At 60.9% G+C, this 17,351-nt stretch overlaps 1 protein-coding gene across 1 annotated transcript; it reads left to right on the top strand.

Moving 5' to 3' along the window:
- Positions 1–1,604: 1,604 nt before the first annotated feature.
- Positions 1,605–16,550, top strand: Btbd2 (BTB domain containing 2). Its single transcript, XM_028861182.2, has 9 exons — positions 1,605–1,963; positions 11,462–11,581; positions 12,271–12,427; positions 12,965–13,070; positions 13,769–13,966; positions 14,471–14,663; positions 14,948–15,035; positions 15,223–15,369; positions 15,469–16,550. The coding sequence occupies exons 1-9, from the start codon at positions 1,608–1,610 to the stop codon at positions 15,628–15,630; spliced, it is 1,527 nt and encodes a 508-aa protein (XP_028717015.2). The 5' UTR covers positions 1,605–1,607; the 3' UTR covers positions 15,631–16,550.
- The last annotated feature ends 801 nt before the right edge of the window (positions 16,551–17,351 follow it).

Raw genomic sequence — 17,351 nt, 5'->3', positions numbered from 1 at the left:
GACGTTTGTTCTCTTTCCTTTGTTTTACAGACAAGGTCTCTTTGGTCCTAACTGGCTTGGAACTCTCTGTAGCCCAGGCTGTCCTGGAACCAGAGATCCCCCTGCCTCTGCCTCTCCAGTGCTGGGATTAAAGCGTGCGCCGCCAGCCTCCGTCGAGTTTTGACTCCATGGTACACTCTTACCGCCCCCAGCTGCTTTCCCTGGCCTCAGTTTCCCTTTCTCGGCTGTGAATCCCGCTTCATCGGGCAGGCAGGCTGACTGGCTCTGGGGTTTAGAGGTCGGGGTCTGCAGACGAGAACGGGAACATGGGAGCCGGACCTACATCCTGGCGAGTGTTGCCCTCACAGGGGCCCGGGCTTCACAGTCTGGGTCTGGGAGACTCTGGGCACAGAGGGAGCAGGGCCCGGGGTCCCTTACACTCCACCCCGCTGCCCCCTCCCGTCTCCCAGGCCCCAGCCTCCCTAACCCCCTCCCCATCACCGCACCGGCTGCCCCGTCCCTCCCTCCCCCTGCTGCTCTTCCCACCTCACCCCACTTCTTTCCCTCATCTCCCTTTCTGGGATCGCGGTCAGTTTTGGGCACGAGCTGGGTCGTCCAGGCTCCGGGGCTCAGGAGCCCGTGTGTGGGTGGGATCGAGGCTCAGAGCAGGGGCCCTGGGGCCTCCTCACCCTCAGCTCCCCTACCCTCCCTTCCCTCCACCCCTTCATCACCCCCCTTCCCTCCACCCCTTCCCTGGCAGACCCACTTCCCCGCGGCCCCGCCCCTCCCGTAACCCCGCCCCTCGCCTCTTCCCCCCTCCTCCCTGCCTTCTTCCCTCCACCCCTTCCTCTCCCCTCCACCAGCCCCTCTCTACCTGTCCTCTACCCCCGAGGCCCCTCCCTTCCTCCCCCGGCTCCTTCCCTCTTCCTGACCCTTCCCCTCCCCTCTGGACTCATCTCGTCCCTCCCTCCCGCTCTCCCTCCATTTCTCCTCTGCAGACCCCCAGCCCTGCCTCTCCCCTCTGCCTCTCCCCTTGCCCTCCGCCCCTCCCCCTTCCGCTCTTCCTGCCTCTGCTCTGTCTGCCTCTCTTCACCTCTGCACGCCTCTCCTGCCTCCCCTTCCCACCCCTGCCCTTGCTCCAATCCGGGGCCTGCACCTCCATAGCCTCGCCCTCCTCCCCTCCTCCTGTCTGTGCTCCTCCCTGTATTACCTCACCCTCTCATCCAGCCCCTCCTGCTGCCTCTCCTCCGCCCTGGGATCCATCCCTCCCCGCCCCTCCCTCCCCGCTCCCTGAGTCCCTTTCTCCCTCGTCCTTTCCCTCCTCCCTGGCTCGCTTCGGGCCCCTCCTCCCTGGCGTCTCCATCGCTTCTCCCCCCTCCTCCCCTCCTCCCCGGCCCCCGCTGCATGCCCCACCCTTCCTAGCCTCGCCCTTTCTCCCTCCTCTCTGCCCGCCCATCCGCTTCTCCCTCTCCCCCTCCTCCTTTGGCTCCTCTCAGGCCCCGCCTCCCCGCAGCCCCGCCCCCCGGCCCTCTCCTCCTCCCCTCGCTCTTCTCAGGCCCCGCCTCTCGGCGGCCCCGCCCCCGATGACCACGCCCTCCGTGGCCCCGCCCCCGCGCCGCAGCGACAAGATGGCGGCGGGCGGCAGCGGGCGCGCGTCGTGCCCGCCGGGGGTCGGGCCTGGCGCGGGCGGCCTGGGGCCCAGCGCCAACGCCGCCGCGGCCCCCGGCAACGCCGCCGCCTGCGCCCCGGGGCCGCCGCCGCCCCCGTCCCCGCCACCCGGGCCCGTGCCGGACGCGCAGGCCGTGGGCGACGAGCGCGACGACGCGGGCCCGGGCGCGCTGCTGCGCGAGCCCGTGTACAACTGGCAGGCCACCAAGCCCACGGTGCAGGAGCGCTTCGCCTTCCTCTTCAACAACGAGGTGCTGTGCGACGTGCACTTCCTGGTGGGCAAGGGGCTCAGCTCGCAGCGCGTCCCCGCGCACAGGTGGGACGCCGGGACGCGCCCGGACCCTGCAACCCCAGACCCTGCACCCCTGGACCCCGAACCCCACCCGGACCCTGCACCCGAGGAACCAGCACCCTGGAACCCTGCACCCTACCCAAGACCGTGCATCACAAACCCCGCACCCCACCCTGACCCTGCGCTCCAAACCCTGTAGCCTGCCCGGGCCCTGCACCCTCCCATCCTGTTCCCCTCCCGGATTCTGCACCTCACCTGGATCCTGCATCCTGTGAACCGACACCCAGAGCCCTGCACCGAGACCTTGAACTCTACCTCGGATGTGCACCTCAGACCCTGCACCCCCACCCAGACCCTTCATCCTGGGTCCCGCACCCCAAGCCCTGCAGTCAAACCTTGGACCCTGCAACCCACCCCTAATCTCAAGACACTGGACTGCACCCACATCCTTTATCCCTAGATTCTGCAGCCCAGACCTTGTGCCCTAGAACCCTGCACCCCAAGAACCCGCAATCCACCCAGGACCACGTGCCTCAGACTCTCCACCCCACCCAGGCCTTGTGCCTCCTAAGACCCTGAATCTAGAGCTTCAGGCTCTTGTACCTTGGCATTCCTGTAACTTCGCCTGAACCTGGTTCTCAGATACTCCTCCATCACAGTCCAGCTCCTGGACATGGGGAACCTGCACCCTAGACTCCTGTATTGAATCCTGCATCTTTGAACCTGGTCCTCATACCCTGCTCCTGACCCTCCATCCAGGACCCTTCCTGGTTCCTGGATCCCCCAGCCGCCCCCTCCACTCCAGCTGGTCCATCCCATCCCTACCCACGACCCACCCCATCCCTTCCTCACCCCGCCATCTTCACACCCTGTGTTCTTCCCTGGGAAACCTGCTGTGCTTCCTTGGTTTTGCTCTCGCGCCTCTGGTTTTTCCTTCCAGCCCTGGGTTCCCTGCCTGTCTGAGCCGGTCCCCCAGACCTCACCAGAGACATCTAATCCCATGGCCCCGCCGCCGAGCTCTTGGGAGTGGTCAGGACTTCACATTCGAGAAGTAATATGCACTGCCGTCCTGGGCACGTCTGAGTACATATGATAGGCAGTTCGTTGGCTCGGGGAACAGAGAAGTGGGCGTTCCGACCCCAGGGAAGGAGAGAAGCAATCTCTTGCTGTTAGGAGTGCTGGGGGGGGCCCGGAGGCCAGAGGACTTGAGTGGGTGGGAGCCACACCAAGGGCAGCAGGGAGACGGGGGGGGGTGCTGTATCTTCCCTGGAGCCTGCAGAGACTGGGGGGCTTGGCGGGTGGTAGGGTGGACAGTGGAGGCTTTCGGGGTTCCTTAGTGGACCCCGTGGCCGGTGGCTGAGGTCGGTGGTCTGACTCGTTGAACAGCATCAGAGAGGCCTCTTCATCTTGAGCTCTGGGCTTCCGTTCCCATACCTGCGTACCAGACTCGGATTCCCCATCTGGGGCTGCTGGGGTGTGGTGACTCCATACTGTGCGTGTAACAGTCCCTCGTGGTTTGGCCGAGACAGGTCCACTGTTGCTGCGGCGAGGGGACGGTGATCTTTGCCAGCGGGGGCGTCCCGGGCCTGACTCGCACCCACCAACCTGGACAGGGTAGGAAAGCAGTGTGGTGATGCAGGCCAGGAGCTCAGCTACCTCTTGGCTGAGGCCGGAGGGCTGCAAATTCCAGATCCACCCTGGCAACCTAGGAGATTCTGACAGAAGAAGTAAAGAGAGCGGGGTGCGGTGGTGCCCCCTTTAGTCCCAGCCCTTGGGAAGCAGAGGCAGGTGGAGCTCTCTGAATCCAAAGTCAACATCAAGTTCCAGAACAGCCAGGGCTACTTAGTGGGAGTCTGCCTAAAAAAAAAAAAGGAAAGACAGGTAAATTGAGGTCTGGGGGTGTTGCTCAGGAGTGGCTGGCTGCCTCCCTGGACTCCGGCAGGAGGGGCTGCGGTTGGAGCACACCTGCCTACCCGGCTCAGTGTCCAGCACTGCAACAGTGAAGGAGATCGGAAAGAGGGCTCAGCGCTTGAGAGGACCAGACATGTGCTCTTGCCGAGGACCGGTGGGCTCAGTTCCCGGGGCCGCCTTCGTGCCTGGAAACAGCTTCTAGCTCTCGTTCCCGGGGGTCCGAAGCCTGTGCTGTCTGAAGGCACGTGTATTCGTGTGCCTGTAACTTAATGGGAAGGGAAGGTTAAAGAGCAGCCCCTCCCAACCTGGGAGGGGAAGGAGGACCTCTCAGGCGCCTTACATGGCCTCCGTGACCTGGGTTCCAGAATGTGGCCTTCAGGACCCTGTATCATTCTGTTCCTTTCTTCATTTTGGGGTCCCGAGGAAGAATCCTGAGCTCTGTGTGTAGTAGGCAAAGGCTCCACTGAAGTGTACCCTGAACCCCTGAGTTCCTGTGGTCTCTGGCCACTCTGGGACCACAGAACAGCTAGGCCTACTGTAGTGAGGGGAAGCTGACTGAGATCAGAGGCCAGACCTGGAAAGTCTCCGGGAAGGTCACAAGTGACAAGGAATGATCAGGAGCACCAGGGTCTCGTGCTGGCTGGGGTTCTGCACTTGATCTTAGACAAAAGGCCAAGAAGCGATTGGCTGGGGTTCTGGTTGGGCACCTGGGCTGGCATTAGAGGAAAGCTGTTTGATGCCTGAGGCCACCCAGAGGGGCAGAGTGGCCAGCTGAGTGGTGCGTGCCTGTTCCTCAGCACTCTGGGGCTGAGGCAGGAGGATCAGGAGTTCAAGGTCATCTTTGGCTACACAGCAAGTTTTAGGCCAGCCTGGGCTACCTGCTGAGGGCCGCAGGAATATATCATAGGAACTCAGCTGGTTATGGCAAAGTCACTACCTGGAGGGATCAAGGAATTCCTCCAGAGGAAGCCAAATTCCAAGGAGTTTTTGGTGTTATTCGGCTTGTTATTTATCGCTGTATTCTGTTATGAAAATCATGTGTGCCTTCATAGTTTTCCGAATTGACTTTTCCCTAAGAAAGGCTAACAATGTGGACTGATCACTCTCTAGACATACACATTCCAGGTATTTGGAGAACAGCCTCAGGAAAGGCTTTCTCTGGAATCAGACACCTCCCCTAGCCACTTTCAAGAACTAACAGTGATAACAGCCCAAACCGCCTAGATCAGGTGGACGTTAAATAATAGCTTTACACAGTTTAGCTTGGACCCTCCTTTCTTATACAACCCAGAGACCCCTAACTTCTTTCCTGACCACTTCTAGGAATGTAGACTGAGCACGTAGATTCTCTTTTGCTATACTAACCGTCATTAGCACTCGGTTGACCTCTGCTTTTACCACTCCCATTTTGGATTGTAAAAGAGAGCCTAGCTGGCGGTGGTGGCGCACGCCTTTAACCCCAGCACTCAGGAACTGTGAGTTCGAGGCCAGCTTGGTCTACCGAGCGAGTTCCGGGAAAGGCGCAAAGCTACACAGAGAAACCCTGTCTTGAAAAACCGGGAAAAAAAGAAAAAAAAGAAACAAGAAAAAAAAGAAAGAAGAAAGCCTGGTGGTCACTGCCTTTATGCTTTATGACCCTATAGAATTCAAGCCTGGTGACCTTGCTCGACCAGGGACTTGCTATAACTGGATTCCAGGGAGACTTAGGTAAACGTGGAGATTGGAGGACGGAGAAGAGAGAAGAGAATGGAAGAACTAGATGGGTAAGAACTTGAGAGGAACGAACTGAGATGGGGAAGAACTAGATTGAAGGGCTAGAAGAGAGGACAAGAGGAACGAGATGGAAGATGAGGAAGAGCCAGATGGGAAGAACAAGATGAGGGAAGGAGATGGGGGAGATGACACAGGAAAGAACTAAAGGGATGAGAACCTAGGAGGGGCAGAACTAGATGAGGAATTAGAACCTGGAGGGGACAGCAGATAAATGTAAAGAGGGATTGGGCAAGAAGGGAGCTAAAAATGAGAGCAGAGTATAAGCTTGAAGAGAGAGAACTGACAGAATAATAAAATGTATGGACTAAGGAGTTTTGTGTACATAGATTCATTTCTTTTCATCAAAGATTAATTATCAGCTGGTTGTAGATTCTTCCCGACCCTGGGAGGGGACAATTGAGGGGCTGGACCCCCATAGTCCCCGATAGCTACCTGAGACCTTATCTACAAAATAAAGCAGGAGTTGGGGAGAGAGTTCAGTGGATAAAGTGTTTGCATCCACATAAAAGCCAGACAGACGGCTGTGAAGATAGGGATCCTTGGAGCAGCCTGGCTAGCTAGAGCCTGGAATTGGCGAGTTTGGGGTTCATTGAGAGACCCTGTCTCACTAGAGTGTCATGGTAGATGCCCAGCGTTGACCCGGCCAGCTTTCAAATTCATTGAGAGGGCCAGACATCAAGGGCTTTCAGCTGGTGTTGGCCGTAACATGGTAGGGCACTTACCCAGCATGTGCAGAGCCCTGCGTTCAAGTCCCAGGCAGGAAAAAAGAAATGTTTGGCCAGCTATGTTGGCTCCATAGCAACTGTTCAGCTTGGCTGTAGCCATAGGCAGGAGGAGCTTCAAGGTTGAGCGCAGCCTCTGTGTGTGTGTGTGTGTGTGTGTGTGTGTGTGTGTGTGTGTGTGTGTGTGTGTGTGTGTGTGTGTGTATTTAGGGTTTTTTGTTTGAGTTGTTTTTGTTTTTGAGGCAGGGTTTCTCTGTGTAGCCCTGGCTGTCCTGGATCTCACTCCGTAGACCAGGCTGGCCTCGAGCTCATAGAGATCCCCCTGCCTCTGCCTCTCGAGCGCTGGGATGCGCATTACTACTGCCTCGCTTTATCATTTTTTTGTGTGTGTGTACAGATGTTTGCCTGCATGTATGTCTGTGAACCATGTATATAATGCTCTTGGAGACAAAGAGGTTATTAGATCCCCTGTAACTGGAGTCACAACTGGTTGTGAGCAGATGTGTGGGTGCTCGGAACTGAACCTGGGTCCTCTGGAAGAGCAGCCAGTGCACTAACCATTCAGCCATCTCTCCAGTCCCTTGATTTTGTTTTGATAGGGTCTCATGTAGCCCAGGCTGGTCTCTCTCTCCTCTTTTTTGTTTTTGTTTTTCGAGACAGGTTTTCTCAGTGTAGCTTTGCACCTTTCCTGGAACTCACTTGGTAGCCCAGGCTGGCCTCGAACTCACAGAGATCCGCCTGGCTCTGCCTCCTGAGTGCTGGGATCAAAGGCGTGCACCACCACCACCCAGCCCAGGCTGGTCTCTTGTAGCCAAGGATGACCTTGAACTCCTGATCCTCCTCCCGTGCCCAGCTGGGATGATAGACTGCTCTACCATTCCTGGTTTGTGTCATGCTGAGGACGGGACCAGGGCTCAGTCTGTGCTGGTGAGCACTGGGTCTGGGTCCCAGCATTCAAGTGCCTGTCCTAATGTTTCTTCTTGTTGTTTGTCAGACAAGCTGTCCTGAAATTGTTGTGGTCCTCCAGCCTCGACCTCCTGAGTGCTGGGATGCCAGGCCTGGGCCTCTATGCCCTGCTTCTTTGGCAGTTACAGAGGGGCTGACCACAGATTTCACACCAGCTTGCCATGGGGCTTCTGAAGCCACTGGGATCGGCTTGGGAACCAGTGGGCAGAGCCCCTGCCTAAGATGCTTGTCCTGGGGTGCGCGGGTCCTCCGAAGCCGTCTGCTGCCCTCCTCCTGGGGGCGATTTCACGCTGTGGACAGGCTGTCCTGCTTTAGTGTGTGTGTGTCTCTGGTCCTTTCTGGCCCAGTTGATGATGGAGCTCAGGGCCTCGAGCCTAAGCCAGCTCACCCAGCCCACATCCCATCGCCTTTGTGTGCTTTTGTTTTGTTTTGTTCTTTTGAGACTGCGTCTCGCTATGTAGCTCAGGCTTTCCTCCAGCTCACCACGGGTCTCCAGCCTCAGGCTCCTGGGACCTGGGATGATAGGTGTGTCTCCATGCCTGGCCTGTTTATTTACTAACTTAATATTTTATTTATTTGTTTTATGTGCACTGGTGTTTCGCCTGCATGCATTTCAGTGTGAGGGTACCAGGGTCCCTGGAACTGGAGTCACAGACAGTTGTGAGCTGCCATGTGGGTGCTGGGAATTGAACCCGGGTCCCCTGCAGGAGCTCCTAACCCCTGAGCCATCTCCAGACCAACCTGACCTATTTATCTTTCTTAGCAGTCCATTCACGTAAGTTGTGAAAATGTTGTTTATTGTATTCTCCTAAAATTTCCTTCATCACCGGGTGACTGTGGCACACACCTTTAATCCCAGCACCTGGGAGGCAGAGGCAGGAGGATCTTTGTGAGTTCGAGGCCAGCCTGGGCTACAGAGCGAGTTCCAGGACAGCCAGGGCTACACAGAGAAACCATGTCTCAAAAAATTAAAAATAAATAAGTAAATAAAAATTCTCTTCATAGTTGAGTGAGGTGGTGCACGCCTTTTGTCCCAGCACTTAGAAAGCAGAGGCAGAAGGATCTCTGTGAGTTCTAGGCCAGCCTGGTCTATGTAGCTAATTCCTAGCTAACCGGTTTTTGGTTTGGTTTTTAAGACAGAGGATATCGGGGTTTGAGTTTAGCCCGAGCTGCGTAAGTTTTGTCTAAAGGAAAACATTTTCGTTTGTTTTCTTGAGACAGAGTCTCACTCTGTAGACCAGGCTGGTCTGGACCCACAGAGACCCGCCTGCCTCTGCCTCCGAGTGCTGGGATTAAAGTGTGCAATTCCTTGCCCATACCTGGCTTTTTACATGTGTGGTAGGATTTGAACTTACACCCTCTTCACCCATGGACCCTCTCCCAGCTCCAGCTCCGTCAGTTGCCCTGTGCATACTGGTAATTACTCTGTGCTCCTGGCCAAGGGCGTCTGAGATCACAGTGAGCTGGTCCTTTCTGCAAGGCTCCTGGCCTTGTGTTGTGTGTAGTGGTGCAGGCTTACCCCAACAATGAGGCTGAGGCAGGAGGAAGTTCAAGGCTAGCCCAGGCGATGTGGTGAGACCCCATCTGAAACAAACAAACAGCAGAAAAGATTTGTTTTAATTGTGTGTGCGCATGAGTGTTCATTTGTGTGTTATGGGTTCATGCATGTGTTCATATGCATGTGTATATTTATACGTGTGTGTGAACACGTGCGTCTGTGTTCATGCACAGATGTGTGCATGTGCTCGTACACGTGTTCCTGTGTCTATGCCTCTGTGTGTGTTCACATGTGTACCTGTCTGCAGAGTCCAGTTCCAGGGGCCCTGAAGCTGGCCGTGAGCACCCAGCATGGGTGCTGCAGGGAGCTGAACTCGGGCTCTTGGCAGGAGTGGCTTATGGTCTTAACCACCGAGCCATCTGTCCTAAGCGCGGCTCGCTGAGATGGTGCCCACGGACACCCCTGTCCGACACACGCCGTCTTCCCGCACTAGCTCGGCCTCCTCCCGGTCCCGTTTGCTTCACTGAGCACGGTATCTCCATTTCCCCGCGCGGGATATGGCTTCGAGGTGTGTGGAGGGAAGCCGCTGAGTGTCTGATCAAAAGCGTTCGGGGCTTTCGCTGCCCGGAACATCCGAGTGTATTCTGGCATGCGTGTGTGTTCCTGCCTCCCTCAGAGCTGCGGAGGCCGTGTGGGCCCCAGCGGTGTCCAGTGAGTGGCGCTGGGGACCGGCAGAGTCGCTGGGATGGGTCAGGGCCAGGTGTGAGCATCCGCGCCAGGTGGCCGCGGCCGTGCCTGTGCAGCTGGTGCCCGAGTTTCTGGTTTTGGCTTTTGCGTGGTCGGTGCAGGCTTCCCTGCGGGGACACAGGATGCTTCTTAAGCAGAAGAGGCGCAGGCAGGGAGGTTATTTCTGGATTCCTGCTGCGTGGGCCCTGGGCCTGGGAGCCGCTGTGCTGTGCGGAACAGTTTTCCCAGCCCCCACCGGAGCAGGATGGGGCCGGGAGCTGAAAGGCTGCAGGGCTGTGACTGAGACCCGGGTCTGGGCAGCCGCACTCGTCCCAAGGCCCCATGGGTCCTTTCCGACCCACGCCAGGGCCCGGGGTTTGCCTCAGCCTTTCCTCTGCCGTCTCCACTCGGATTGAAAGTGATGGGTGTGAAGTCTATAGGTCCGCTAGGTGGGCGCTGCACGGCTGACCACGCCCCATCCCTCATGGGGTTCTGGGCGGGGCTCCACCCTGACCACGCCCCCAGCCCTCACTGGGGGTTCTAGGCGGGCTCCACCCTGACCACGCCCCCAGCCCCTCACTGGGGGATTCTGGGCGGGGCTCCACCCCGACCACGCCCCAGCTCCTCACTGGGGATTCTAGGCGGGGCTCCACCCTGACCACGCCCCAGCCCTCCCTGGGGTTCTAGGCGGGGCTCCACCCTGACCACGCCCCCAGCCCCTCCCTGGGGGTTCTAGGCGGGGCTCCACCCTGACCACGCCCCCAGCCCCACACTGGGGATTCTAGGCGGGGCTCCACCCTGACCACGCCCCCAGCCCCTCACTGGGGATTCTAGGCGGGGCTCCACCCTGACCACGCACCCAGCCCTCTCTGGGGATTCTAGGCGGGGCTCCACCCTGAACCATTAGTCTCCCTTTTTATTTTTGAGACAAGGTCTTATTGAGTTACCCCGGTTGCCCTGAACTCCTGTTGTGCTCTGGGTCCCGCATAGCTGAGGTGACGACAGGCCGACAGGCCATGTCCAGCCAGCAGCTGTCAGCCCTGTCTCTGGAATCTGCTCGTTTGCTCCTCTGATTAGTCTCAGTTCACTCCGCTGGGGAGGGCCGGTTTCCGGAGGCTCTGGGCGCACTCGGTCGCTCTGGAGAATGGTGGTGCCTGGTCTGATCAGAGTGACAGTGGACAGTGGACAGGCCCTGGGCAGGAGGGAGCTTAGTCATGAGGGCCGGTGAGGGTGCCCCGGCAGCTGCAGGGCCTTGTCCGGCTTCAGCAGTGGTTCTCTGTGGCCCCCGGCTCTGCCCCCTCAGGGTACGTGGACCTGTGTAGATGTCCAGAGGTGTGCGCTGGAGAGTCTGCACAGAGCCACCTTGTCTCCACCAGAACGGGTGCTGTGTTCAAGCCAAGTCACTGCGGCCCTTGAGCCTGGCCGCCATGTCCTCCTCCTGCCCTGGCCAGCCAGAGCCGTCCTGGCCGCCATGCCCTCTGCTTCCCCCCCTCCCCCACAGCTCCCAAAGACCTCTCTCCCCCGCCCTGCTGTTCCCCAGCACTAACTCACTCCCCGAGCCTGAGACCCCTGACCGAGGAGGCTGCCCCCCCCCCAGTCTGGTCTGCTTTCCCTTGTGAGGGTCAGGTTCCCGTGCCTGTTACTGAGGTCTGGAGAATTGAGGGAGTGGGGGAGGAGGGAATGAATGAAGGAATGAATGAGGGATGTGTGGGAGGAAGAGAGAGCGATCACACGCATGGAGGAATGAGGTACTGCCCTCATGCTGCCCTCCACAGCCACCCCTTCCAGGTCCTTCCTTCTAGACGGATCTGAGGCCTGGAAGGCCTCTACCAGGGTGGCGAGGGGTCTCTGCAGGCAGGTGTGACAGGACTCAGGCTGGCCTGGGCCAGATGGACTCACGGACAGGCACCCTCTCTCCTGGCTCAGGTTTGTGCTGGCCGTGGGCAGCGCTGTCTTTGACGCCATGTTCAATGGCGGGATGGCCACCACATCCACGGAGATCGAGCTGCCCGACGTGGAGCCTTCTGCCTTCCTGGCACTGCTCAAGTAAGTTTCCCGATTCCTCTGGCCGTGGTGGGTGCTCGGACATGGGGTGGAGTGTGAAAAGCAGGAGGCAGACCGCTGCACATCTGCTACAGAGCCCACCCTCCAGCAGAGCGTTCTAGAACACACCGGAGAAGAGACACCGTCTCAGAATGTTTTAGGGGCTGGAAAGATGGCGCAGCACCCTCAGAAGCCCGGTCAGGTGGTTGCCAGCTCCAGGTGGTCAGGGCCCGCTCACATGGCACACATGAACATAGGTCTTTTTTTTAATCTTTTAAAGGAAGACTTTTAATTTTGTTCCGGTTTTGAAACAGTCCATCTCCAAGAATGGGCAGTGCTGTGTGCCACGCCTGCTCTGTGTTCTGGGATGGGACCCGTGGCCTCGGGTCTGGAGTGGACACTGCGCCCACACAGCGGTGTGCGATCACTCACACCGCCTGCCCGGCCGGTGCCCGAGGTCAGCGTGGTTTCTGTCACCTACCCACGATGGCCTAAGCTTGGCCACAGGGTCTCAGGCCCCGCTGGGGCGCGTCCCAGGGTGACAGCCTGGTCTTCCTGAGCGATGATGTCCCTAGGTCAGGAGATGGCGACAGGTGAATCCCGGAGGCGGCCGAGCAGACGGGCGGTGATTGGCCGGGGCAGGTGGCTGTGGTCACTCGGGTTCTCAGAGCCCGTCCGTGTCTCCTGCCCAGGTTCCTGTACTCGGATGAAGTGCAGATCGGGCCTGAGACGGTGATGACCACGCTCTACACCGCCAAGAAGTACGCGGTGCCCGCCCTGGAGGCGCACTGCGTGGAGTTCCTGAAGAAGCACCTGCGGGCAGACAACGCCTTCATGCTGCTCACGCAGGTGGGTGTGCGCGCATGGGGCGCGGGGCGCGCGTGGGGCGCGGTGCCGGTGCGCGCGTGGGGCGCGGTGCCTGTGCGCCGCCAGGTGAAGCCCGGCCTCCTCCGCCGCTGCCCACTTCCTTTTTTGTAGGTGTTTTGTTATGATGGGGGGTTGTTTTTGTTTTTGGAGATGAGGTCCCACTGTGTAGCCCAGGCTGTGCTGGAACTCACTACATAGCCCAGGCTGGTCTGAATTAGGGGAGACCCGCCTGCCTCTGCCTCCCCAGTGCTAGCATTAAAGGTGTGCGCCACCGCCTCCTGGCTTTTCCTGCCTTTCTCCTCCGAGATAGCCTGGCTCCGCAGCCAGGCTGCTCTGCACTCCTGACCCTTCTGTCTCAGCCTGAGGTCGCTCTCGGGTGACAGGTGTGCGCCGGCACACCCTGCTCCTCCCCTTCACAGCGTGCGGGCGGGCGGTCTGCTGTGACAGGGCAGGTGGTCGTGGTCACTTGGGTTCTCAGAGCCCGTCCGTCCGTGTCTCCTGTGACCTCCCCGTCTCCAGGCCCGGCTCTTCGACGAGCCGCAGCTGGCCAGCCTGTGCCTGGAGAGCATAGACAAGAACACGGCGGATGCCATCGCGGCCGAGGGCTTCACGGACATCGATCTGGGTGAGTCAGGGCCAGCAGGCCTTCATTCGAGGACCGTGCCGCGCCTGGCTCAGGTTGCAGACACCGACTGGAAGAAGACCGCATGCCCTCCTCCTGGGGGACGTGACGGCCTGGGTGGGACAGGGTAGCGGGGCTTGGCCTGTGTCCTTCCGTTCTGGGTCAGTGTTATCTCCGCGTAGGGAGACTGCCCAGCCCTACAGCGTCATCTGCAGGTGCCTTGGGAGGGTCCCAGGGGTCAGAGCCAGAGGAAATGGTCGCAGGGTGTGGGGTGCACTCATATGAACTCAGCTCTCAGGAGGCTGAGGCAGGAGGATTGCTATAAGTTCCAGACCTGCCTAGGCTGTAGAACGAGACTCTGTCTCAAAAGGTACGTGGGCTGGGCCTCAGCTGAGGTAGTCGACGTCTTCCCTAGCACTTGCTGGCCTGTCACCCCAGCACTCAAGAGGTGGAGACAAGAGGGCCAGGGGTTCAAGGCTAGCCTCAGCTACATCGTGATTTCAGACTGCGTGGAAGGAAGGGAGGAAGGGAGGGAGGGAAGGAGGGAGGAAGGGAGGGAGGAAGGAAGGAAGGCAGTGCTTAGGGAGGGCTGTGTGTCAATAAAACTTTATTGCCAAACATGGATCAAGGGCCACAGTCGCCGAGCCCTGGCTGTGGGCCCCTTACAGGGCCCCGGGGCTCACAGCCTCTCTCTGCCACAGACACGCTGGTGGCAGTGCTGGAGCGGGACACTCTGGGCATCCGCGAGGTCCGGCTGTTCAATGCCGTAGTGCGCTGGTCTGAAGCTGAGTGTCAGCGACAGCAGCTTCAGGTGACGCCTGAGAACAAGCGGAAGGCGCTAGGCAAGGCCCTGGGCCTCATCCGGTTCCCCCTGATGACCATCGAAGAGTTCGCCGCAGGTACCGGCTTGCATGGCTGCTCCCGCGCCCCTCCAGCCCATGTCCGTCAGGCTGAGACTTGAGGACGCTGCCCGGGCCCTGGGGCCTCCAATCACGGGGTCCTGGCCTGTTAGCCGCTCAGGGTGCAGCTCTGGGCTGTGGCCCAGTGCTAGATGAGTCGCAGGGGGGGAGGGCGTGCGCAGACGGCGGGGGGGGGAGGGGGGTGCGCAGACGGCGGGGGCGTGCGCAGACGGCGGGGGGAAGGGGGCGCGCAGACGGCGGGGGGAGGGGGGCGTGCGCAGACGGCGGGGGGAGGGGGGCGTGCGCAGACGGCGGGGGAGGGGGCGTGCACAGATGGGGCGTGCGCAGACGGCGGGGGGGGCGTGCGCAGACGGCGGGGGGAGGGGGGCGCGCAGACGGCGGGGGAGGGGGGTGCACAGACGGCGGGCCCGGCCGCAGGCCCCGCACGCACGCACGCACGTCAGGCAGGACACCGGCCCAGGCGCCCTTCCCGCTGCCCCGCAGGCCCGGCGCAGTCCGGCATCCTGGTGGACCGCGAGGTGGTGAGCCTCTTCCTGCACTTCACGGTCAACCCCAAGCCGCGCGTGGAGTTCATCGACAGGCCGCGGTGCTGCCTGCGGGGCAAGGAGTGCAGCATCAACCGGTTCCAGCAGGTGGAGAGCCGCTGGGGCTACAGCGGCACCAGTGACCGGATCAGGTGGGCCGTCCCCGGTGGGCGGGGCTGAGGACCGTCCAGTGGGCGTGTCCCCGGTGGGCGGGGCGGAGGGCCGTCCAGTGGGCGTGTCCCCAGGGGCGGGGCTGAGGCCGCCGAGTGGGCGTGTCCCCAGGGGCGGGGCGGAGGCCGCCGGGTGGGCGTGTCCCCGGTGGGCGTGGTCCCGAGGGGCGGCGCCCTCCTCCCAGCCCCGGCCGTCCCTCCCCACGGCGGTCCAGTTGCTCCCCGGGGCCCGGGGCGCTGACCGGTCGCCCGCCGCTCAACTCCAGGTTCTCCGTCAACAAGCGCATCTTTGTGGTGGGCTTTGGGCTCTACGGATCCATCCACGGGCCCACCGACTACCAAGTGAACATCCAGGTGAGCCCCGGCCACCCCGCCGGCCTTCCGGACCCCACAGCTGGGCCCTGAGTCCCCGTCCCATCCACGTCACTCCTCTCCCGGTGGAGCCCTAGCCACGCCCACCCTCCGGAGGCCACGCCCCGGAGGCCACGCCCACAGCCCCAGTGCCCTCGGGTCCTGCCCGCTGAGCGGCCTCTGTCCCCAGATCATCCACACGGACAGCAACACGGTCCTGGGCCAGAACGACACCGGCTTCAGCTGCGACGGCTCGGCCAGCACCTTCCGCGTCATGTTCAAGGAGCCCGTGGAGGTCCTGCCCAACGTCAACTACACCGCCTGCGCCACGCTCAAGGTGGGCCGCTCTGCACCCCGGCCCACCCGTCCCCGCGGGCGCCCCCCTCCCCAGCCTCGGGGCCTGGCTCCCGACCTCACCGCCTCCCACTCCCCCCAGGGCCCGGACTCTCACTATGGCACCAAAGGCCTGCGCAAGGTGACCCACGAGTCGCCCACCACGGGGGCTAAGACCTGCTTCACCTTCTGTTACGCGGCGGGGAACAACAACGGAACCTCGGTGGAGGACGGGCAGATCCCCGAAGTCATCTTCTACACCTAGGCCCTTCTCCACCCAGGCCGCCTCCCTCCGGCCCCTCCCTCGTCATCACGGAAGGGGCCGCCGTGTGTCCACAGCGAGTGTGACCGCCGTCCCAAGGCACTGGGGAGGGGGTCGGCCGTGGGCTGGGCCGTCAAGACAATCCCTCGGTGTTGGGGGCAGATGGGCCTGGACCCCGATGGACAGCTGTTGGGGCCGAGGGCCGTGGTTTGGGCGTCTGGGTTCCCACTCTGGTCCCTGCAGCCCAGGGCCCTGCGGCCGCCGCCGCTCTCTTAACTGCACACTGCAATGCATTCGAGCCCACCCTAGGCTGGAGCCCGGGCTCGGGCCTGTCTTCCAGCCAGTGGTTTGGGTTTCATGTTCCTCTGTTCTCCGCTGCTCCCTGGGGATTCCAGGGCCCGACCTGAAGCCCCGGCCTCCTGGGCATGAGCTCTTGCAGGGCCTGGGTCAGTTCTGAGCAGCCTTGGCTGGGGCTGGTGGGCTTCGCTGGAAGGTCCGCCCCAGTGCGGGTGACATGTGGGCCACTGTCCCTGCGAGGCCATCCCTGGCCAGCCTCTGGACCAGCTCCTCCCGCGTGTGGCCAGCAGAGCTCAGCCCTGAGCGCAGGGCGGCAGCAGCAGCAGGTCACGCCCCGTCAAGATGCACTGGGCCTCCACCTGGCCTGCTGTGGCACCCAGGGCCCCACAGAACACCCCTGACCACAGCCCTGGGCCCAAGGCTACCAGGAACCCCGTCCAGTGATGCCCTAGGAGGCACCGTCCCCTGTCTGGGGTCCCTCCCCTCATGTCTGCGTACCTGTGACTCCTGCCCGGAACCCATGTCCTCCCCAAAGCCATGGGAGGTGAGCCCTCCACACTGTGTCCCCAGATGTTTTTTTTTTTTAAATAAAGGAAAGGAGCGTCCACCTTGAGCTGAGTGCCGCATCCTCTGAGCGTTGTGTGTCTGTGAGGTAGGCGCCCGGGCGCCCACGCTGCTCCCCAAGAACACTGTCACAGTGTCCCCGAAAAGCAAGAGCCAAGGCCCTGAGAAGGGACCTGCCGTCTCAGCCCCTAGGAGGCAGAGGCTGGAGGTCTGCAATCCTGGGCTAGCCTGGGATACATGACACCCTGTTTCAAAACAAAAAAGGGCCCTGGAGAGATGGTTCGTGATTAGGAGTCCTGCTGCTCTTGCAGAGGACCTGGGTGTCGGCCACCTGAGCTCAGCTGCTTCCACCGAGTCTGGGCTCTGCACTGTGCGCACACAAATGCACGTTTAAGACAATAAAAACCAGTCTTTAGTCTTTCCTGAGCAGTGGTGACGCCTCTAATCCCAGCGTTTGGGAGGCAGCGGCAGGGGGATCTCCGTGAGTTCAAACATGAAGCCCTGGGATCTGTCCCCAGTAATGCAAAGGGAAACGTCCCAGCAGGGAGCAGGCTCACCTTGCCACCCCACACCCCCAGCTTCCCAGGCGCAGCAGCCCCCCCCCCCCCCCCGACTTTAGTTCTGCAACAGGGCAGCTGTGGACTCCTGACCCGAGGTGGGCTTTGAGTCTGCAGGGGCCCTTTGCACACCCCTGCCCTGTCCGCCTTTTGGGGGACTGCTGGGCCCCTCAGGTTTGGGAGCACCAGCCTTCCTGCCCCCGCCCCCAGATCACCACAACCTCTTCCACCCAGGATCAGAGAGTGCTCTGCTCCTCGAGGATCCCCGTGAGCCAGCTGGGCCCCTAGAACGGCATCTTTTTCTTT

The sequence above is a fragment of the Peromyscus leucopus genome, chromosome 22, assembly GCF_004664715.2.
Source record: "Peromyscus leucopus breed LL Stock chromosome 22, UCI_PerLeu_2.1, whole genome shotgun sequence".
NCBI classification, from domain to species: domain Eukaryota; kingdom Metazoa; phylum Chordata; class Mammalia; order Rodentia; family Cricetidae; genus Peromyscus; species Peromyscus leucopus.
This window is presented reverse-complemented; position numbering and strand designations above follow the sequence as displayed.

Excerpts from the sequence above, each read along its gene's own strand:
- Btbd2 (XM_028861182.2), top strand. The coding sequence starts at position 1,608 with ATGGCGGCGGGCGGCAGCGGGCGCGCGTCGTGCCCGCCGGGGGTCGGG. Across the intron at positions 13,967-14,470 it reads CATCGAAGAGTTCGCCGCAG|GCCCGGCGCAGTCCGGCATC; the intron begins GTACCGGCTTGC and ends GCTGCCCCGCAG. Across the intron at positions 15,370-15,468 it reads CCGCCTGCGCCACGCTCAAG|GGCCCGGACTCTCACTATGG; the intron begins GTGGGCCGCTCT and ends CACTCCCCCCAG.